Source organism: Lontra canadensis, unplaced genomic scaffold, assembly GCF_010015895.1.
Source record: "Lontra canadensis isolate GAN:19392208 unplaced genomic scaffold, GSC_riverotter_1.0 scaffold86, whole genome shotgun sequence".
NCBI classification, from domain to species: domain Eukaryota; kingdom Metazoa; phylum Chordata; class Mammalia; order Carnivora; family Mustelidae; genus Lontra; species Lontra canadensis.
The window spans coordinates 6,423,170-6,444,285 of NW_022631080.1; the positions used below are offsets into that span (position 1 = coordinate 6,423,170).

General features: G+C 40.2%; 2 protein-coding genes across 3 annotated transcripts in view; both read left to right on the plus strand.

Moving 5' to 3' along the window:
• The window catches only part of PRRG1 (proline rich and Gla domain 1), a 149,907-nt gene that overhangs the window by 91,590 nt on the left and 37,201 nt on the right, over nucleotides 1-21,116 (plus strand). The gene's annotated exons all lie outside the window — the stretch shown is intronic.
• Nucleotides 16,429-16,995, plus strand: LOC116882616 (ferritin heavy chain-like). The gene has a single exon (XM_032883137.1). It carries the CDS (start codon nucleotides 16,444-16,446, stop codon nucleotides 16,993-16,995), a length of 552 nt encoding a protein of 183 aa, XP_032739028.1. The 5' UTR covers nucleotides 16,429-16,443.

The window sequence follows — 21,116 nt, forward strand, 5'->3', positions numbered from 1 at the left end:
TCATGTCTCTATTGGCCATCTGGATGTCTTTTTTTGGCAAAATGCTTTTTCAGGTTCTCAGCCCATTTTTAAAATTTGATTATGTGTTTGTTTAAAGTGGTTTTTATTTTTTTATTTTAAATCAAATTTATTTCTTTAGTGACAGAGAGCATGAGTTGGGGGAGGGGCAGAGGGAAGAGAGAAGAGTGCACTGAGCATGAAACCTGACTCAGGGCTCAGTCTCACAACCCTGAGATCATGATCTCTGCCAAAATCAAAGTCGGATGTTTAACCAACGGAGCCCCCCAGGTACCCCTAAAGTATTTTTAAAATTTTAAATCCCACAGTTATAAATGAAAAAAAAAAAAATCATCTCCAGTCCTGTCATGCAATCACAAAGCACTGTTGGCCTTTTAGTTTCTTTCTAGCTATTTTGCCTTGCACCTGCTTAGTTCTCATTTGTTTTATTTTACACGTTTTTATTTTTCTTCTTATGAAATTAATATATGGTCATTATAGGGAAATTTAAATTATAGTAAAACAGGAATAAAATCATTTCAATTTTTAGCACTGTCAGTTTTCAAATTTTGGCATATATTATTCTAGCCTATTTTTAATATATAGATAATTTTTAAATAACAGTAAGATTGTAGTATAAATAGTGCTTTATAGCATGCAGCCTTTAATAAAATCTGGTTCGTGTTTTTCAAACAAGCAAAGCTTAGTTTTTGATTTTACCTTTTTTCAAAAAATACAAATTTTAGATATTCTACCATCATTTTCATAAAGCTAGTGACTTTTTTTTTTAAAGATTTTATTTATTTATTTGATAGAGATCACAAGTAGGCAGAGAGGCAGGCAGAGAGAGAGGAAGAAGCAGGCTCCCCACTGAGCAGAGAGCCTGATGCGGTGCTTGATCCCAGGACCCTGGGATCATGACCTGAGCTGAAGGCAGAGGCTTTAACCCACTGAGCCACCCAGGCGCCCCAAGCTAGTGACTTTTCTTCCTACTTTATCATTCTTCTGTAATGGAAAGGTAAGAACTTTAGTGGGAAGATATTTTGAAATTATGTAAATCTTCTCTTCTTCATCAGCCTATTACTCAGTAGTTTTAACATCTTCTATTGATGGTTCTTGACCAAATCAATAAAATCATAGTTGCTAAATGGTGATTTCTAACTCCATCATATGTACATTTATTGGTTGGCATTCCACTATGGGCAGAAACTTTCCCATTATCTAGCTGTCTGTCTATCTGTCTATCTATCTTTTAGTACAGACTCAAGGATTACTTTATAACAATGAATTGTAATCTCTTACTGTCACTGTTTTGATCAGATTGTCCCAACTTTGGCTAATGGAAGTTTCTTTAATTTCAAACTGGCTTCTCTGTCTCTTTGACATTATCATTTTATTTACTTATTTTTTTTTATTTGAGAGCAAGCACATGCATGTGCACACAGTGAGGGGAGAGAGAGAGAGAGAGAATCTTATGCAGGCTACACACCCAGAGCAAAGTCTGACTTGGAGCTTGATCTCACAACCCTGAGGTCTTGACCTGAGCTGAAATCGAGTCAGACGCTTAACCCACTGAGCCACTCAGGCATCCCTGCTTAGGGCTTTTTTTAAATGCAATTTTTTTTTTTTTTTAGGTGGGCACCACACACAATGTGGGGTTTGAAATTTCAACCCTGGGATCAAGAGTTAGATACTCTACTGAATGAGCCACCCGGGTGTCCCTTCAAGTGTTTTTTCCATTTTTATTGTAGCCATAAATTAAACACATTTTATTGAATGTGGATTTTTGTTCATAGTGGAAAAGCCTTCTACACCATAGTTAGAGAGGAATTCACAGTTTCTTCTCATATACTTGAGTTTTTACATTTAGATCTCTGATTCACTCACTAGTTTATTCTTTTTGTTTAAAGATTTTATTTATTTATTTGACAGAGATCACAAGTAGACAGAGAGGCAGGCAGAGAGAGAGAGAGAGGAGGAAGCAGACCCCCTGCTGAGCAGAGAGCCCGATGCGGGGCTCGATCCCAGGACCCTGAGATCATGACCTGAGCCGAAGGCAGAGGCTTTAACCCACTGAGCCACCCAGGCGCCCCTCACTAGTTTATTCTTGAGTATAGTGTGAGTTATGGATATGATTTTTTTTCACATGGCTATAGAGTTGTCCAAAGACCATTTCTTAAAAAAAAAAAAAAAAAAGATCCCTCTTTGCTCCAGTGATTTTTCGTTGTCCTTATGCATCTTAGCGCTTCTCTGTATCTTCCCGCCCACAGAGATAGGATGCTGCATTTCAGCAGTCTCTGAAGCAAAGAGAAGAAACTCCTTCAGCAGTTGCTCAAGCAGTTCTCTGTCCTCTCCAGCATCACCTTTCTTCTCTGTAGATTCATTCTCATTAGTCTACACACCTTTAAAAAGAACTCCCTTCACCCCTCATCCCGCTCCAACAACTCCCTCATATCTTGAAACTCTGTTCTGTCTGTACTCAGCTCCCCGGTGCCATGGTTGGGAAGGCTAACGATCCAAATTTATATCGTGGAGGGCCACCCTGAACTGCAGAACTGTGTGACTCACTGCTTACTCAGCATCTCCTCCAGGATTTGAATACGTTTCTTAAAGTCAGCCTAAAAAATTCATGTCCCGGGGCGCCTGGGTGGCTCAGTGGGTTAAAGCCTCTGCCTTCGGCCCGGGTCGTGATCCCAGGTCCTGGGATCGAGCCCCACATCGGGCTCTCTGCTCTGCGGAGAGCCTGCTTCCTCCTCTCTCTCTGCCTGCGTCTCTGCCTACTTGTGATCTCTGTCTGTCAAATTAAAAAAAAAAAATTCATGTCCCTTCCCCCCAAATCTGCTTCTGCCACAGCCCTCCTGATTTCAGTGAGTGGTAACTCTGTCTGTCCATCTCTTTGCTAAGCCCCCAAACCTTGTTGTCATCCCTGACTCTTCTCTGTTTCACATGCACATCCCATCTGCTGATAGTGTTGATTCTAACATGAAAATGTATTCAGAATCTAACCACCTTTCACTTCTCTCTGTTACCACTTTACATTCCAAGCCACCGTCCCTCATCTGTATGATTTCTTGGCGCCCTAAAAACAGCAGGCCAGAGTGATCCTTTAAAGTGTCTTCTCTGAAATGTTCCGTCTTCCTCAGTTAACGTCGGAGTGCTCAGCCACAAGGCACTGTACTGGCAGTCCCCGTCCCTCTCCTCCACACCTTCGGTGTGGTTGCAGTTATTTCTTTACCACATCTCCTCTGACACTCCGCCCCTCCATCACTTTGCTGTGGCTTTCTTGTGGCTCCTTGGACATACACAGCGCACGTCCTGCCGGTGTACTCACAGTGCATGACTTTGGCACTTGTGCTTTTCTCTTCCAGATAGCTATGTCTGAGCTCCCTCACCACTCTCAGATCAAGTTCACTTTCTCAGCAAGAACGCATCCTACCTTAAATTGTAACCTCTTGCCCCTTCTCTGAATTATTTTTCTTCCGGCGCTTCTCACCAGCTGACAGTTGATTTTATTTATTGTTGCTTTCTCGTGAGAACTGTTAGCTCTACGACAGCAGCATTTCTTGTCTGTTTTAGTCATAGCTGTGGTCCTTAGCATATAGAACAGTGCTGGCATATAATAGGAATTAATTAAATATTTGATGTATGAATGAAGAATGAACGACTGGATTGGCATATTATGGGGTATGTTTATTTCATAGGAAGTAGTGATTTAAAACTTATTCACAAATTAGCTGATAGATGTGGGCTTAATTTTAAAAGCTTTTTTATTATTATACTGGTATTAGGTTCCTTTCCTTTATGGTTTATAGCTTGTCCTCTGAGTTAGTTTATGCCATGAAAGCCATACCATTCACAATAAGATGTGCCTAAAGTTTTTTGGTTTAATAAATATAGTAGAAGTAGCATTCTGGTCCTTGATCTGCTTCAGAATAGTGTTTGTTACATGTTAAGAAGGATCTGCTCTGTGTTAAGAAGTACTGAACACAGTTTCATCTTTGAAGTTCATGACTGATGAATTCTGGCAGTGCAGAAAATGATTGACTTTTGGGATTTGCATTTCGCACTTAGACTACTTATTAACTCTCTTTTTGTTTACTAAAATGTATCTCTTATTTGTACATATGTACGAATATGTATTATTCATACATATTTTCATCACCTCCAAATCTGAACTGTGTTAATTTAGAAGTATGCTTTCAGTAGGATATGGTAGGGGTTTTTTGGGGGGTAAGTCTAATTATAACATATAGTGGAAGAAAATGTAGTTCATGGTTCTCATTTTATTCTCACCATGTAGAAATTTGGTCAGATTTAATCAGATTTGTCTGCTGAGTACCTGCTATAGGAAAGACATGGGACATAAAACAGTGAATAAGCTGACCCATCGTGGCATTTGAGATATGACAGAGACAGCGAACATACACACAGAATCTCACATAGGCGGTAGTTATCAGAATTCTATGCCACAATCTTCTGCTTTGAGAGTGACGTGGACCTGATTTGGTGTCTCAACTCTGCCACCTACTGACTCTAGTGCTTTGTGCAAACATTTTACCTTTCTAGGCATCGATTTCTGTGTCTTTTAAAAAGTAGAAATTATACCTACACCATTAGGTTTGAGGCTGTGCACTTAGCTTAGTGCTTGGCACACAGGATGCTCTCAATAAATAAATTCTGTTCTAGTTTTTAAGGTCCTGCATTATAGTCACTTTATTTCAGAATCATTATTTGATCTCTTCCATTATCTCTTGTTTTCCTCTCTATTGGCCCATCAAAGTACTTTGCATGCTAGAATTTTAAATTTTGATCTAACATAAATAAAATATAAGTAATTCTTTAAAACAACTATTTGAGGACTTTTCTTCACGTATTAATTCTGGTTTATTTGTGCTTGACTTTTCAAAACGGTTGTCCTCAAACTTGACCAGATTGCCTAAGACTCAGATTGGCTACTTGTCAAAACTGCATAGTTCCACTTAGCATCCAGATCTGGGTTTCCAATACTATTTCAAGTAAAAGGAACCATGACTGTTTAGGGAAATGGCCAATTCTAGGGCTGGGGCAGGGAGAATACAAGATGAACTGGAGTATACTGTAGTATTAGAAAGTAAGGAAGTGCAAAAAACAACAAATGGGAGCATGTCCCAGGGACATAGGAGCCAGTATGAAGGAAGTCTCAGTAGTCATAGCTGGAACAATTTGAGTCACAGAGCAAGTAATACAGTATCGAATTATAACCCAAAGCATACAGTAAATGCATATGTGTCCACAATGATATGAATGAATGAAAAAATAAATAGCTATGAAAAATACACAGTACACAAGGATTCCAAATTATATATGAGATACTCCCCTTTCGAGGAGGCAGATTCTCTGCTTTTCTTGTGTGTGGTTTGGACTTAATGATCTGCTCCCAAATAACAGTATGGGAAGTGCTGGAAAATAACTACCATGGAGAAACCTGGCGAACACTACCTTGACCATGTGATCAAGGTTCGCACCATCAGTGATAAGTCATGTATAGCATGTGATGAGAAGGAATTCACTTCTGTGGTATTTTCCCCCACATAATCCCAGTGGGATCATGAGAGAATTACCAAAGACTTCCAAATTGAGAGACATTCTACAAAATACCTGGCTCCTCAAAACAAGATCATAAAAAAGAAGACTGAGAAACTGTCACAGACTAGAGGAGACTAAATAAATGATTAAATGAAATATGGGTCAAAAGGTCTTTAATGGAAAAACTAGTGAAATCCAAATCTGTTGTTAATACTAATGGATGGGTACTGGTTCACTGTTTCTTTTTTTTTTTAAGATTTTATTTATTTATTTGAGAGAGAATGAGTGAGAGAGAGCATGAGAGAGGAGAAGGTCTGAGGGAGAAGCAGACTCCCCAAGGAGCTGGGAGCCCAATGCGGGACTCGATCCTAGAAGTCCAGGATCCTGACCTGAGCCGAAGGCAGTCCCTCAACCAACTGAGCCACCCAGGCACCCTGGTTCACTATTTCTAAGAAATATACTATCCCAATGTAGGATGCTTATGTTCGGGGATCCTGGTTGAGGAGTATAGGAAAATGCTCTGTACTATCTTTGCAACTTTGCTGTAATATAAAATTACTGCAAAATAAAAAAGCTTAGTTTTAAAATTCATAGTTCAGGGTCCACAGGTCTCCATGGGGCAAGGAAACCTGCTTTAAAGAGCAGTCTTAGGTATTCTAATGCACATGGTCAGCAGATCACACTTTATAAGATCGTAAAGCACGTTGTTGAACTAAAACCACGTAGCTGGAGTACTCAGAGAGCTTTGCAGTGTGTGGTATTCTCAGGGTTGTGGATGACTGGGGTGTCCTGACTAGGAGCATCATGCCAAGTCTTTATCCCATTCCCTGTGTCCTCCATGCTCCACTCTACCCCCATGCTGTGGTTGCATCTTAGAAACTGAGTCAGTAATATCCAAGGGTTTTAGATCTAGGCCAGTGATTGCATTTTAGATTATACCTATCATTCCAAAGTGTTGCTATTTAAATTGGTCTTATATGAAAATTGCTGAAAGAGTAAGTGAAGAACTCTGCAGAGCCCCTCACTAGATGTCGTTAACAAAAGCTACACTGGAAATCTCTGAATTTAGAGCCCATGGCAAGAGGTAGCATGTGGACACCTTTGTGTGCAGACAACAATTACAAGAAGTGTTCCGTGTCTGAGGTGTTTCAGACTTGGTCACTAGTTACCCAGAGATTTCTCATCACACGTGCGGGCAGAAACTCAGATTCTTTGGCATTGTTGAGGAAGCTCCTATTTCACTAAGCCTCTGATGGCACTTGAGCCACTTACTCACAGCTTTGCCCTTTGAGGGATGAGGGCCTTCGGGAAGGAAAGGAGGTAGGAGTTGAGTTTGGGCATAGACGTGTAGGGGCAGACGTGGAGCATTGCTGCCACCATCTCCCAGCCATACTCTGCATTTTCTTTTTTTTTTTAATTTTTAATTTTTTATAAACATATGTTTTTATCTTCAGGGGTACAGGTCTGTGAATTGCCAGGTTTACACACTTCACAGCACTCACCTTAACACATACCCTTGCCAATGTCCATAACCCCACCCCCCTCTCCCAACTCCCCTCCCCCCAGCAACCCTCAGTTTGTTTTGTGAGATTAAGAGTCACTTATGGTTTGTCTCATACTCTGCATTTTCATCCACATCTTCCCACACGTTCTCTAGACCTATCCCAAGACCCTCTGGGGGGGGCCAGATGTGAAATTTCCCTTCAACCACATGAGAATCGTTTCCTGGGGCTCCTGCAGGTATCCTCACTACTTCTTTTGGGATCTCTTGAGAATAAGATAATAAGTTATGCAGGGCCAAAGTATGTTTGTGTGTATTTTGAAAATCCTCATCTTGTTCCTGGTCTTAGAGGAAAAGTCTCAATTTTTCACCACCGAGTATGATTTTAGCTGTGAGTCTGTCACATATGGCCTTTATTATGTTGAGGTGTGTTCCCTCTAAATCCACTTTGTTGAGAGTTTTTATCATGAATGGTGTTGGATTTTGTCAAATGCTTTTTCTGCATCTATTGTGATGTAAAGATTTTATTTATTTGAGAGAGCAAAAACGTGTGTGTGTGCACATGTGAGTAGGGGGAGGTTCGGAGGGAGAGGAAAGAGCAGGCTGAACTCAATCCCAGGACTCTGGGATCAGTGACCTGAGCCAAAGGCAGATACTTAAACCGACTGAGCCATGTGGTATATCATATCAGTTGATTTGAAAACACTGAACCATCCTTACAAGCCCGGAATAAATCCTACTTGATGGTGAATGATCCTTTTAATGCCCTGTTGTATTCAGTTTGCTAATATTTTGTTGAGGATTATTGTATCTATGTTCGTCAGGGATATTGGCCTGTAGTTTTTTTGTTTTGTTTTTTAGTGTCTTTGTCTTGATTTCATATCAGAGTAATGCTGGCCTCCTAGAATGAATTGGAAGTGTTAATTCCTCTTCAATTTTTGGAATAGCTTGAGGAGAATAAGGATTAACTCCATTTTATTTTATTTTATTTTTTTTTTTAAAAGATTTTATTTATTTATTTATTTGACAGAGAGAGATCACAAGCAGGCAGAGAGGCAGGCAGAGAGAGAGGAGGAAGCAGGCTCCCTGCTGAGCAGAGAGCCCGATGCGGGGCTCGATCCCAGGACTTCGAGATCATGGCCTGAGCCGAAGGCAGCGGCTTAACCCACTGAGCCACCCAGGCGCCCCAGATTAACTCCATTTTAAATGTTTGCTAAAATTCACCTGTGAAGCCATCTGGACTTTTGTTGTTGGAAGTGTTTGGACTACAAAAGTCAATTTCCGCACTAGTAATCAGTCTGTTCAGATTTTTTCTTTCTGAGTCAGTTTTGGAAGATTGTATATTTCTAGATATTTATCCATTTTATGTTCACTTCGTTGGCATAAATTTTTCATAGCAATCTGTTATAATCATTGTGTTTCTGTGCTGTCAGTTGTTACTTCTCCGTTTCTGATTTTATTTGTGTCCTCCCCCCCCCTTGGTGAATCTGGCTGAACATTTATCATTTTTGTTTCTTTTTTTCAAAGAACCAGCTCTTAGTTTCATTGATCCTTTCTTTTTCTTTTCTTAGTCTCTGTCATCTACTTCCACTCTCTGTCATCTACTTCCACTCTGATTTTTATTATTTCCTTTATTCCACTAACTTTGGGCTTTGTTCTTTTTCTGTTCCCTTTAGATGTAAGGTTAGATTGTTAGAGATTTTCCTTATTTCTTGAGGTAGGCCTCTATTACTATAAACTTTCCTCTTAGAAATGCTTTCACTGTGTCCCAAATATTTTGGACTGCTGTGTGGGTTTTTTTCTTTTGAAGATTTTATTTACTTATTTATTTGAAAGAGAGAGGAGGGGCAGAGGGAGAGAGAATATGAAGTGGATTCCACACTGAGTGCAGACCTCAATGAGGGACTCAGTTTCATGACCCCCGAGATCATGACCTGAGCTGAAATCAAGAGTTGGACACTTAACCAACTGAGCCACCCAGGTGCCCCAAGGGACTATTGTGTTTTTATTTTCATTAATCTCCATGTATTTTTTTAATTTCCTTTTTTTAAAAGATTTTATTTATTCATTTGACAGAGATCACAAGCAGACAGAGGGTTATAAGCAGGCCCCCTGTTGAGCAGAGAGCCCGATGCAGGGCTCGATCACAGAACCCCAAGACCACCATCCGAGCTGAAGGCAGAAGCTTAACTCACTGAACCACCCAGGCGCCCCTTTTATTTCCTTTTGATTAATTCATTGACCCCTTGGTTGTTTAGCAGCATTTTGTTTAGCCTCCACATTTTTGTGTTTTTTCCAGTTTTCTTCTTGTATATGCTTTCTAGTTTCATACTGTTATGGTCAAAAAAGACGCTTGAGATGATTTCATCTTATTAAATTTATTGAGACTTGTTCTGTGGCCTAACCTATGATCTGTCCTGGAGAATTTTCCCTGTGAACTTGAAAAGACTGTATATTCTGATGTTTTTGGATGGAATGTTCTGTATATATCTATTAGGTCCATCTGGTCTAGTGTGTCATTCAGAGTCACTATATCCTTCTTACTTTTCTGTCTGGATCATCTGTGCATTGATGTAAGTGGGTTAAAATCCTCTACTATTAATTTTGTATTACTTTCAGTTTCTCCCTTTATGTCTGCTAATATTTGCTTAATGTACTTAGGCGCTCCCATGTTGGATGAACACATATTTGCAATTGTTCTATCCTCCTGTTGGATTGATCCCCTTATCCTTGTGTAATGCCCTTCTTTGTTGCTGGCTATAGTCTCTTTTGTCTAATATAAGTATTGGTGTTCTGGCTTCTTTTTTGGTTCCATTTGCGTGGAGAATTTTCAGTCTTTATGTGTCTTTAGATCTGAAGTAAATCTCTTTTTTACAGAGAGTTCACAAGTAGGGAGGGGCAGAGGGAGAGAGAATCTTAAGCAGGTTCCATGCCCATCATGAAGCCTGACACGGGGCTCCATCTCACAACCCTGAGATCATGACCTGAGCCAAATTCAAGAATCGGATGTTTAACCAACTGAGTCACCCAGGTGCCCCTGAAGTGAGTCTCTTATAGGAAGTATATGGATGGATCTTTTTTAAAAAATCCATTCATTTACCCTGTGTCTTTTGATTGAGGCATTTAGACCATTTACATGGAAAGTAATGATTCATAGATATGTACTTATTGCCGTTTGTCAATTTTTTCTAGTTGTTTTAGTACTACTTCTCTATTCATTTCTTATTCTCTTGCTGTCTTTCCTTGTAATCGATGACTTTATTTAACGTTATGGTCAGATTCATTTCTTTTAATTTTTAGTGTATCTATTATAGGTTTTTGGTTTGTGGTTACCATAAGGTTCATATATCCCAAGTATATAGCAGTCTATATTATGTTGACGGTTGCTTAAATCAGAGCACATACTAAGAGAACTTTATTTTTACTTTTTCCTCCACGTTTTATATATATGTTGTCATATTTTATATCTTTACTTTGTGACTCCCCTTAAGTATTTTTTAGATATCATTGACTTTACTATTTTTGTCATTAACCTTCATACTAGCTTTATAAGTGACTGATCTACTACCTTTATCACATGTATGCTTTTACTTGTGAAATTTTTTTCCTTTCATAATTTTTTTCTAATTATGGTCTTCTCTGCTTAAAGTCCCTTTAATCTTTCTTGTAAGGCCATTTTATTGGTGATGAACTCCTTTAACTTGTTTGTCTGGGAAACTCTTTCTCCCCACAATTCTGAATGATAACCTTGCTGGGTAGAGTGCTCTTGGTTGTGGGTTTTTTTTTTTCCCCTTTCAGCACTTTGAATATATCATGCCATTCTCTTCTGGCCTGTCAAGTTTCTGCTGAAAAATCAGCTAACAGCCTATGGGGTTTCCCTACTACATAACTGGTTGCTTCTGTCTTGGTGCTTTTAAGACTCCCAATTTATCTTTAATCTTTGATGTTTTAATTATTGTATGTCTTGGTGTAGACCTCTTTGAGTTCATCTTGTTTGGTGCTCTCTTTATTCCAGAACTTGGATGTCCATTTCCTTCCCCAGGTTAGGGAAGTTTTCAACTATTACTTCTTCACATAATTTTCTGTCCCTTTCTCTCTTCTTCTTCTGGGATCTCTGTCATGCAAATGTTACTATGTTTGATATTGTCCTAAAGAGCCCTTAGCCTGTTCTCATTTTGTAGAATTCTTCTTTTCCTCATTTTGTTTGACTTTCTGTGTTTGTGTCTATGAATTAGGTAGAATATCTACCTATAAACTTCAAGAATGGCCTTGTGTAGGGACATCCCCTGTTCAGACTCTGTGCACCTGGCAGCTTTGGCTGGTTGGCTGGAGTTTTAACAGGCATGGGCTAGAAGTCCCAGGGCACTCCAGGCTGGGGCCACCCTGCTTGGACAGCTGGAACTGAAGTGGGCACAGGCTGTGGGGCCCTGGGGCTCTCTGGGTAGGGGGCAACCTGACAGCACAGCTGGAGCTGTAACAGGTGTGGTCTGGGAAGTCCCTGGGGCACTCTGCATAAGGGGTACCCTGGCGAGTCCCCTGGAGCTAAAGTGGGTACAAGGCTGGGCTGTCTTGGGATGCTTGATACCTGTGTTGCCTTGGTAAGATGACTAGAGCTATAGTGGACATTGTCTAGCAATGTCTGGGTACATGTGATGCTGGGGTCACTTCAGTGGGAAGGCTGGGGCTGATGCAGGCTAGGGGCTCAGGGCTTACTAAGGTAGCTCATTGGCAAGAGCAGCCAGACACTACTCCCATCTGTGCAGCCAAGGTGGAGAGAGAATGTAAACAGTGGTGCTTACCAACCCTTTCAACCCAAACAGCCGGGAAGCTTCCTCCTGTTTGACAGAGTTCTAAGACTGGTTCCTTTATATTCTAGTTGCTTGTTTAAACTGTGCCTTCTTTTCTTGTCCCCAGGGCAGACAAATCTTGTTTCTGATCCCTCAGTACTATCCCTCCCCACTGTAGTTCACAGCATGGGAGGTGGGAGTTCTGGTCTTTTTCTGTCCTTGCTGTTTGGTATGTTGTCCCTCTATCCTTTGTTGTGCAGAAGCTGTTCAGTCCATCCTCAGTTCTTCAGGAGGAATTGCTTTATATGTAGGTGTAGATTTGGTGTGTCCATAGAGGAGTGAGTTAAGAGTCTTCCTATGTCACCATCTTGGACCCTTTGAAAAACCTTATATGACCAATTAAAGTAAGTTTTTATTCATTAAATTGTTGATATTTTTAAATTAGTGGTGCTTTATTCTCTGGCATTTGGGCCCTTTTCTAGATTATAAATCCTTTGAAGTCCCAGTTATTCTTTTCGGGTTACAGTAAGAACTTAATCTGGAGGGTTTCAGACTGTGTATTACCAAAACAGTGGATTTGTTCCAGTATGGGTCTCTCCTGCTCATGCCAGCAGTCTTTTAACCTTGGCCTGAAGTTACCTCAGCAGGTTTCCCTTCCCAGTACAGAGTTACTCTTTTTCAGATCTGCCCTCATAGATTGGGTACTGGTGGGAGTAATGGCCCCAATTTTTTGTCACTTGTACAATCATTTGGATCATAGATTTAATGTAACTGCATGTTATTGTAGGCAACAATGTTAGTGATGCCCTATTTAACCTCTAAATATGCTGTTTACCTATGATTATACTAAAGACACATAGAAAATTTCAGAATTCATCACTGTTTCTTATTAGAATTATTATTCTTATTAGAATCTACCAGAAGATGTTCTTCCAGTGGATATGGTGGCAATCCAAGGATCCCATGACAATACTGCACCAGAGTTTCAAGTCACATAAATGACGAGTCGGGTGTCTAAAAAGACCCTGCTTTGTGTAGCTACTCTAGTTTGACAGTCTCAACCCCTATTCCTTAGTGATAGGCAGATCGCCTACCTTTCTGGGCACTTCTGGGCATAAAAACTTCTACCCATTCTCTTCCATTTAATACTTCAGTGTTGGATTTCCTTTATGCTCACTTTTTTCTCCTTTGCTTCTTCAGCTCCTGCTAGACCTTAACCTTAAGATGTGGAGTGAGGAGATGAGCATGATCTGCTCTTTAACCCTTACCCCTTCCCATCTCTCTCCTTAAGTATTTTGGGGAGGAAGGAAGGGGAAAGAGGATGGATGTCTCTAACATAACTGGTATTGCTCTGTCCCCTTTTTGGCTGTCACTAATTCTTTGGTGAGCCTAATTATAAATTGGGTAGGAAGTGCACAGTGTTCTTCAAGGGGTCCCTAAAAGAAACCTCTGTACAACATAGTTCCAGGAATAGGAGTTATAACTTCTTGTTGGCCTCTTCCACCCGCTTCCCCAGCTGGCTTCTATCCTAGTATGCATGCCTCATATCCTTGTTGTTGGGGCCTTTTGGCTGGCAGACGGCCCTCTGGGACAGAGTAGCTGCACCATGGCTCAGTTTTTCCACAGTATCCTCCTAACTGGTGAAAAATCCTTAAACCCTTTTTTTTAATCTTTAGGAAAGTTCTCTACCAGCACTGACCCTGTTCTCTACCTTGCTTTCCTCATATCCACCCTGCCCTTCCTATGTGCACAGGGGGCAGGAGTGGGGTATATCAGCCATTCCACTGCTTAAGCAGATGTCCACTCGGGGACTGCAGTGTCAGTGGTTTCTACATACATATATCCTAACAGCTGGCTTTCTTAGAGCTCCCCTCAGTAGTTCAGAGTCTTAGGGTCTAAACAGTAACTGTGACTCTGAAATGTGACATGCTAACCTAGCATGTGCAGCAGTGATTCTAGTGGCCTTGTCTGCTACCATGCTGCTGCTTTGGGATGGGTAATTGCTTGGTAAGTGGTACTATCCTTGTTAGAAATGGCTCACATTTTGTAATAGTGAGCTGCAATCATGAGAATAAAACTTCCACATTCAATTTGGGATTTGAGTAGAAACCTAGATCAGCAACTTTGCTTGTTAAATGGTTATGTATCTGTTATTTCATTTGAAAGATGATATCACATGCCTCCCATAGCATGCCAGGAGGAGGTTAGCCATGAATTCAAAGAACAGGGGTTTACCTGTTTCCCAAGGAATTATATTCCTTGGCCTAATCACTAAACCTCTCCCTCCACAAAAGGAAAAGAAAAAAAGTCAGAAACCACCCATTGTAGGATGAGACTGAAATGTAAAATGACACAATATCCAAGACAAAATGCAAATTTCTTCCTTATTAATATTTTCTCTCTGTATATAATACTGTAGACTATAGGGCCACAAATAAGTTACCAAAAAGTATTTAAAAATTATGAATATTTTTGAAAGTAGCTACTTTGATCAATGTATTCAGACAAGCATATGAAAAAAATATTAACCGCATTTCACTGATTGTCTGATCACTTATTCACATTTTAACATCTCTGAAAAATTGAAGTGCAGCTTACAATCAATGACCTGTCATGGCTTAGTTGAAAGCATTTTTTTGTTTTTTTTTTCTTTTTTAATACATAAAAAAATAGTGTGCTTTTCAGTTCATGGTATACTTGATAAAATACAGCAACAAATCACCACTCATGCCCACTCAGAGATTCCCATCTGGGTGCAGCAACCACTCTAAATCACTTTCCGTTATAGTAGATCGTTGCCGATTCCTTTAATATTTGGGGTTTTCACTGTTCCACCCACTGTTAGGCCATAGTCTCCCTAGGACAAGGCTGACAGTGGCTCTCATAGGTAGAATATCAGTAACTGTAGAAATAAGATTTTGTTTAGCTACTTCCAAGATACAATAAAATCAGTGGCAAAGGGATTGGAACTTTGCAATAGCCCTGTATTGTTAGCCCTAGGTCTTGGGTACTATCAAGCTGAAACAGACCATTTATTCTCTCACTGCACATAAACAACCGACTGAGCAAAGAGGGCTATGCCTTTTCTTCAGGTGTATGCTTTAAAGACTTGCACTAATGCCATAAATTAAAACAGCATTATTATTTGAACATTAAGGTATTGTCCCATTCCCAAAGCTAATATTTGATACCAACCACTGCTTGTCATGAATAGACTAAAGGCTGATTTTTCCTTCCATTCCACAGCTGAAGAAGGACTCATAGAATAGGCTCCAGTAATATTTATAATTGATAGGGTCCATGAAAACCAAATAGGTCAAGCTCTTCATTTGTCAAATAATAGCCTCAAGGAAGTCAATTTACTTTTTCCCATAGCAAGATACTGATTGGTGCAGCCTAAAATAGGACCCAGGTCTCCTAATTCAGTGTCTTCTCCACCCCTCCTTCCCCTTTCCTTGCTTTGCATTGAACACAGTTCCCTCCTAATTTAAGTAGTGATGGTTATGGCAGGGGTTTTACAATGAAAAAACTTACCTCTAGATTCTTATTAGACCATTTTTAGGCCATAAAGACACCTCACAATATACTTATTCAAGTTCAGATATGATTGAAATGGAAAAATTGGTGGCTGGTACCTACTCTTAGCTGGAATTTTAATTTTACTGTTTTAAAAAGCTTGAGAAAAGTACCATTTGGGACAGGCAAATCAGGTACTATTCTTTCCATCCCTGCACTAATATTGTCAATGCCAAAAAGACCAATGATACACCTGACAAGGAGGAAACCACTCTCTTATTGATAATACTTTGCCTTCCTGTTCCAAGGAAAAGCCTGTTAGTGAAATGGACATCACAACTGTGGATCAGATACATGCTAATTACATAGGTTAATCAAATGTGCCCTTTATTCCTAAGTATGCATGGACAAAGTTTTGCAAAATACTTGAGAAAAGTGCAAGGGAAGGTCATGATGAACAAACTGAACAATTTCTGAGGTTAAAAAATACAGGAAACAGAAGAGAATTTTACCAAAAATTCAAATTCATACCCAGAATTTTGAGAATATGAATTTGAATATATGTTAATAAAAAATTAGAAATTTTAAAAAAGAATATGAATTTGAATTGAATAAGACTGAATTGGAATAAGTATATATTTGAATTTAAATAAGAGGCTGTAATAGAGGGGATCAGTTAGAGAACCAAAAAAAGTACTTGGAAAATAGACACATTATCACATAATTAAAAACAGAATAAATGCTAAGTGCCCAGTGCAGGGTTGCCCTGCATCATTTAAGCTCCAGCAGAACCTGGAACACATCACTTAGGCCCCGCCCCCAACCCCACCCAAACTGGAAGCTCGCCCCCTCCCTTCCCTGGACCCCATTTCCGGTCCGATCCCAGAGCTCGCCCAACATCCCAACGGACACTTCCCTGAGGTCTCAAACCGCCTCTGGTTCTGCCTCTGGCCTCCCTTGCTTCTCAAGCTGGGGAATCTCCGAGGCCACCACCGCCTTCGGCCCCACCGCCGCCCGCCGCGCAGCCCTCGTTTCCGCACCGCCTTCGCCTTGGTGCTGGTGCCCGGGCCGCCAGCCATGGCCACCCCGCAGCTCTCCCAAGTGCGCCAGAACTACCACCCCGACTGCGAGGCCGCCATCAACAGCCAGATCAACCTGGAGCTCCACGCCTCCTACGTGTACCTGTCCATGGCCTTCTACTTCGACCGCGACGACGTGGCCTTGAAGAACTTCGCCCGCTTCTTCCTGCGCCAGTCCCGCGAGGAGACCCAGCGTGCCGAGAAGCTGATGGAGCTGCAGAACCAGCGCGGGGGCCACATCCGCCTCCGCGACATCAAGAGGCCGGACCGCGACGACTGGGAGGGCGGCCTGAAGGCCATGGAGTGCGCCCTGCACCTGGAGAAGAGCGTGAACCAGAGCCTGCTCGACCTGCACCAGCTGGCCACCGACAAGAACGACGCCCAGCTCTGCGACTTCCTGGAGAGCCACTACCTGCACCAGCAAGTCGAGGCCATCAAAGAGCTGGGGGGCTATGTCACCAACCTGAGCAGGACGTGGGCCCCCGAAGCTGGCCTGGCAGAGTACCTGTTTGACAAGCTCACCCTGGGCGACAGCGACAAAAAGAACTGAGTTGGGACTGTTTCCCCGTAGCCCCAGGCGCATGGTGACTTTCCCTGATCACCATGCCGAGCATGCGTATTGCAGTATTGCCTTTGCAAGAGGTTCCAATTCTTTTCTTCCAGTTTTTCCACGAATAAGTTAATTTGGTTTAAATAAAGTTATTTGGTTCTTAAATAAAGGTCTCTGGTTGATTTGTATGCATATCTCTCACCTTTTTAAGTTTTAAAACGTATTCAGGAATCTCTCCACCCACCCAACCCCATCCACATGCAGCTCAGGATCTCTGAAAATAAGAGGGAGAAGATACTTCATGGGCCCATGGAAAACACAGAATTAATCTTACCCTTATAAACAGTGTTGTGGTGGATGGGTGATCTAGGGCCCTGATGAATGTGGGATCCTGTGCATAGTAAAGGTATAAAAATATGGCTTGAAAATTATGATTGGGGATGATCTGGGGAAAGAGTGACGGAAATGGGTTTGGGCAGGGATTAAAGTAAAGGAGGTCTTTAGCTTTACCTGAAAACTTTTAGTTTGTTAAAATATATAAATACTAATGTTTGTTGATTCTAGATAGCAAAAAAGGGATTCCAGAAGCCATGGCAGGATACCTCTTTGACAAGCTCACCATGGACAACAGTGATAAGAGAAACTGAATATTAGGCTGGCTTCCCCCACGATATGAGAGTGATTACCTTTGGACCCCTGTGCAGGACATGCATATTGTCATTAGGAAACTTCTGTTTCCCCTTATAAACAGTGTAGGTATGTGGGATGAGGTCAGATGGGTGATTTGGAGCCCTAGTTGCTGTAGATGGGGGTATTTGACAAAAGTATAGAAAAAACATGGTCTAGAATTTATAATAGTTGCTTCTGGGAAAGAAGTGAAAAATGGGGTTGGGTAGGGATTAAAATAAATGGGAGTCAACTTTATCTGAATCTTTTTTAGCTCATTAAGTCAGACAAATGTTAATGTTTGTTGTTTCTCAGTAACAGTTTGGGGGCCCTGGAAACTGGCATAGTGGATTACGGGCTTGGCAGGTTCACCCTTGTCAGTCAGTGACTACCAGAACTGTGTTTCAGACTCTGTAGAGATACAGGTGTGATTTCAAGTGGCCATCACTGCCAGGCATGCATGCTGCCAATGCAAAACCTCCAGTTATCGATTTTTAGGTACACTTTCTAATAGTTTGGTATACAAAGAAGACCCTACCAGTTTAAGAGTTGAAAATTTAACAAAGATGCTGAACATCAAAATACTTGATACTATGAAGTAGATCAAATCTCCAAGAAAGAAATAATTCATAACAATAGTAATTCATAGTCATAAAAGGACCCTATACAACAACCACTCAGTAGAAAATCCAGAAGGAGAAAACAAGGGGTGGTTCAGAGGGAGTACACAATAATCAAGAAATAATTTTTTTTTAAAGTATAATCCAAATGCTACTATCTTATATGCTTTCTTGTTTAATCTACTAATGTTCTGAATTACATTAATAGATATTCCTGTGTGGGGCACCTGGGTGGCTCAGTGGGTTAAAGCCTCTGCCTTCGGCTCAGATCATGATCTCAGGGTCCTGGGATGGAGCCCCGCATCGGGCTCTCTGCTCAGCAGGGAGCCTTGTTCCTCCTCTCTCTCTGCCTACTTGTGATCTCTGTCAAATAATTAAATAAAATCTTTTTAAAAAATAGATTTTCCTGTGTGGAATTATTTTTTTAATTCATAGAGTGAAACTTATTTGGTTACTGTTGAGTTGTTTTACTACAGTTCTTTGAGATATAATTTAGGGATGTAACATTGTGTAATTTGAAGGTATACACTGTGTTGATTTGATACACTTATATGTTGGGAAATGATTGCCTCAAAACCTTAGCAAAAACCTCCATCACTTCATATAATTACCATTTCTTTTTGGTGGTGAGATTATTTAAGGTTTATTCTCTTAGCAATATTCAGTGATATAATATTGTTAACTATAAGGGCCATCATACTATACATTAGATCTCCAAAGTTTGTACCATTTGATCAATATTTCCCCATTTCCTTTAACCTCCAGGTTGTGGTAACCACCATTCTACTCTGTTTCTGAGTTCGGCTTTTTTAAGTTCCTTATATAATTGATAGATTACAGTATTTGTCTTTTCCTGACTTATTTCACATAACGTCCTCAAGTTTCATCTAAGTTGTTGCAAAGGGCAGCATTTCTTTCTTTCTTATAGCAGAATAATATTCCGTTTTATATATCATATCTTCTTTATCTGTTTATCCACTGACCAACACTTCCACTGTTTCTGTACATGGCCTATTGTGAATAATGTTGCAGTGAACAGTAGGAAATAGTTATCTCTTTGAGATCCTGTTTTCGTTTCTTTGGGATAAATACCCAGAAAATAAATTGCTAGATCATATAGCAATTCTGTTTTTAATTTTTCGAGGAACGTCCGTATCAGTTTATACTCCCACCAACAGTGCAAAGGGGTGTCCTTTTCTCCACATCCTTGCCAACAATTGATATTTCTTTTTAATGATGACCGTTCTAACACATATGAGGTGATATCTCATCGTGACTTTGATTTGCATTTCCCTGATGACTATTGCTATTGAGTACCTTTTCATATATGCATTAGCCATCTGTATGTCTTCTTTGGGAAAATGTCTATTCAGGGCCTCGGCCCATTTTTTAATTGTGTTGTATAAATTCTTTCTATATTTTGGATATTAATCCCTTATCAGATATATGCTTTCTAGATACTCCCCCCCCCAAGCTCATATTTATTTGAGAGAGGTCACAAGTAGGCAGAGAGGCAGGCAGAGAGAGAGGGGAAGCAGGCTCCCTGCTGTGCAGAGAGCCCAATTTGGGGCTCGATCCCACGACCCTGGGATCATGACCTGAGCCGAAGGCAGAGGCTTAACCCACTGAGCCACCCAGGCACCTGGATACTGTCTTCTATTCCATAGTTTGCCTTTTTGCTTTACGGATTGTTTCTTTTGCTGTGCAGAAGTTTTATAGATTAATGTAGTCCCACTGATTTATTTTTTGCTTTTGTTGCTTCTGCCTTTGGTGTCATATCCAGAAAATCATTTCTAGGACCAATATCAAAGAACCTTTTTACTATGTTATCTTCTGGGAGTTTTATGGCTTCAGATCTTAGGTTTAAGTCTTTAATCCTTTTTGTGTTAATTTTTGGTTTTGGTATAAGATAGGGGTCCAGTTTCATTCTTCTGCATGCGGTTATTCAGTTTTCCCACCACAATTTATCAAAGACACTGTCCTTTACCCATTCCTTGCTCCCTTGTCAAATATTAGTTGATCATTTGTGTGTAAGTTTATTTCTGAACTTTTGATTATGTTCCATTGGACTGTGTGTGTTTTTTCATGCCAGTACCATACTGTTTTGATTTATAAGGTTTAGTAGTATTGTTCGAATTCAGGAAGTACAATCCCTCCAGCTATGTTCTTTCTTAAGATTGCTTTGGATATTCACGGTCTTTTGTTGCTCCATAGGAATTTTAGGATTGTTTTTCTATTTCTGTAAAAAATGCCATTGGAATTTTGATAGGGTTTACAGTAAATCTGTAGATGACTTTGGGGAGTATGGACATTTTAACCACATCAGTTCTGATCAATGAACACAGGACATCTTTCTATTTATCTGTGTCATCTTTAATTTCTTTCATGAAATTCTTCAAGTTTTCAGTGTACAGATCTTTTACTTCCTTGGTTAAATTTATCCCTAATATTTTATTGTTTTTGATGTTAATGTAAATGGGATTGTTTTGTTTCTTTTTCTTGTTGTTAGTGTATAGAAATGCAACTGTGTTGATTTTGTAACCTATAACTTTTCTGAATTCATTATTTCTGACAGGTTTTTGGTGGAGTCTTTAAGACTTTATAGATATAAAAGCATATCCTCTGAAAAGACAATTTAACTTCTTCTTTTCTAATATGGATGCCTTTTATTTTTTTCTTGCCTGAATGCTCTGACTAGGACTTCCAGTACTATGATGAATGTAAGTGGTGAAAGTGGGCACCTTTGTCCCATTCCTGCTCTTAAAGGAAAAGCTTTCACCATTGTGGATGTTACAGCTTGTCCTTTGTGACCTTTATTATGTTGAGGTATCTTTT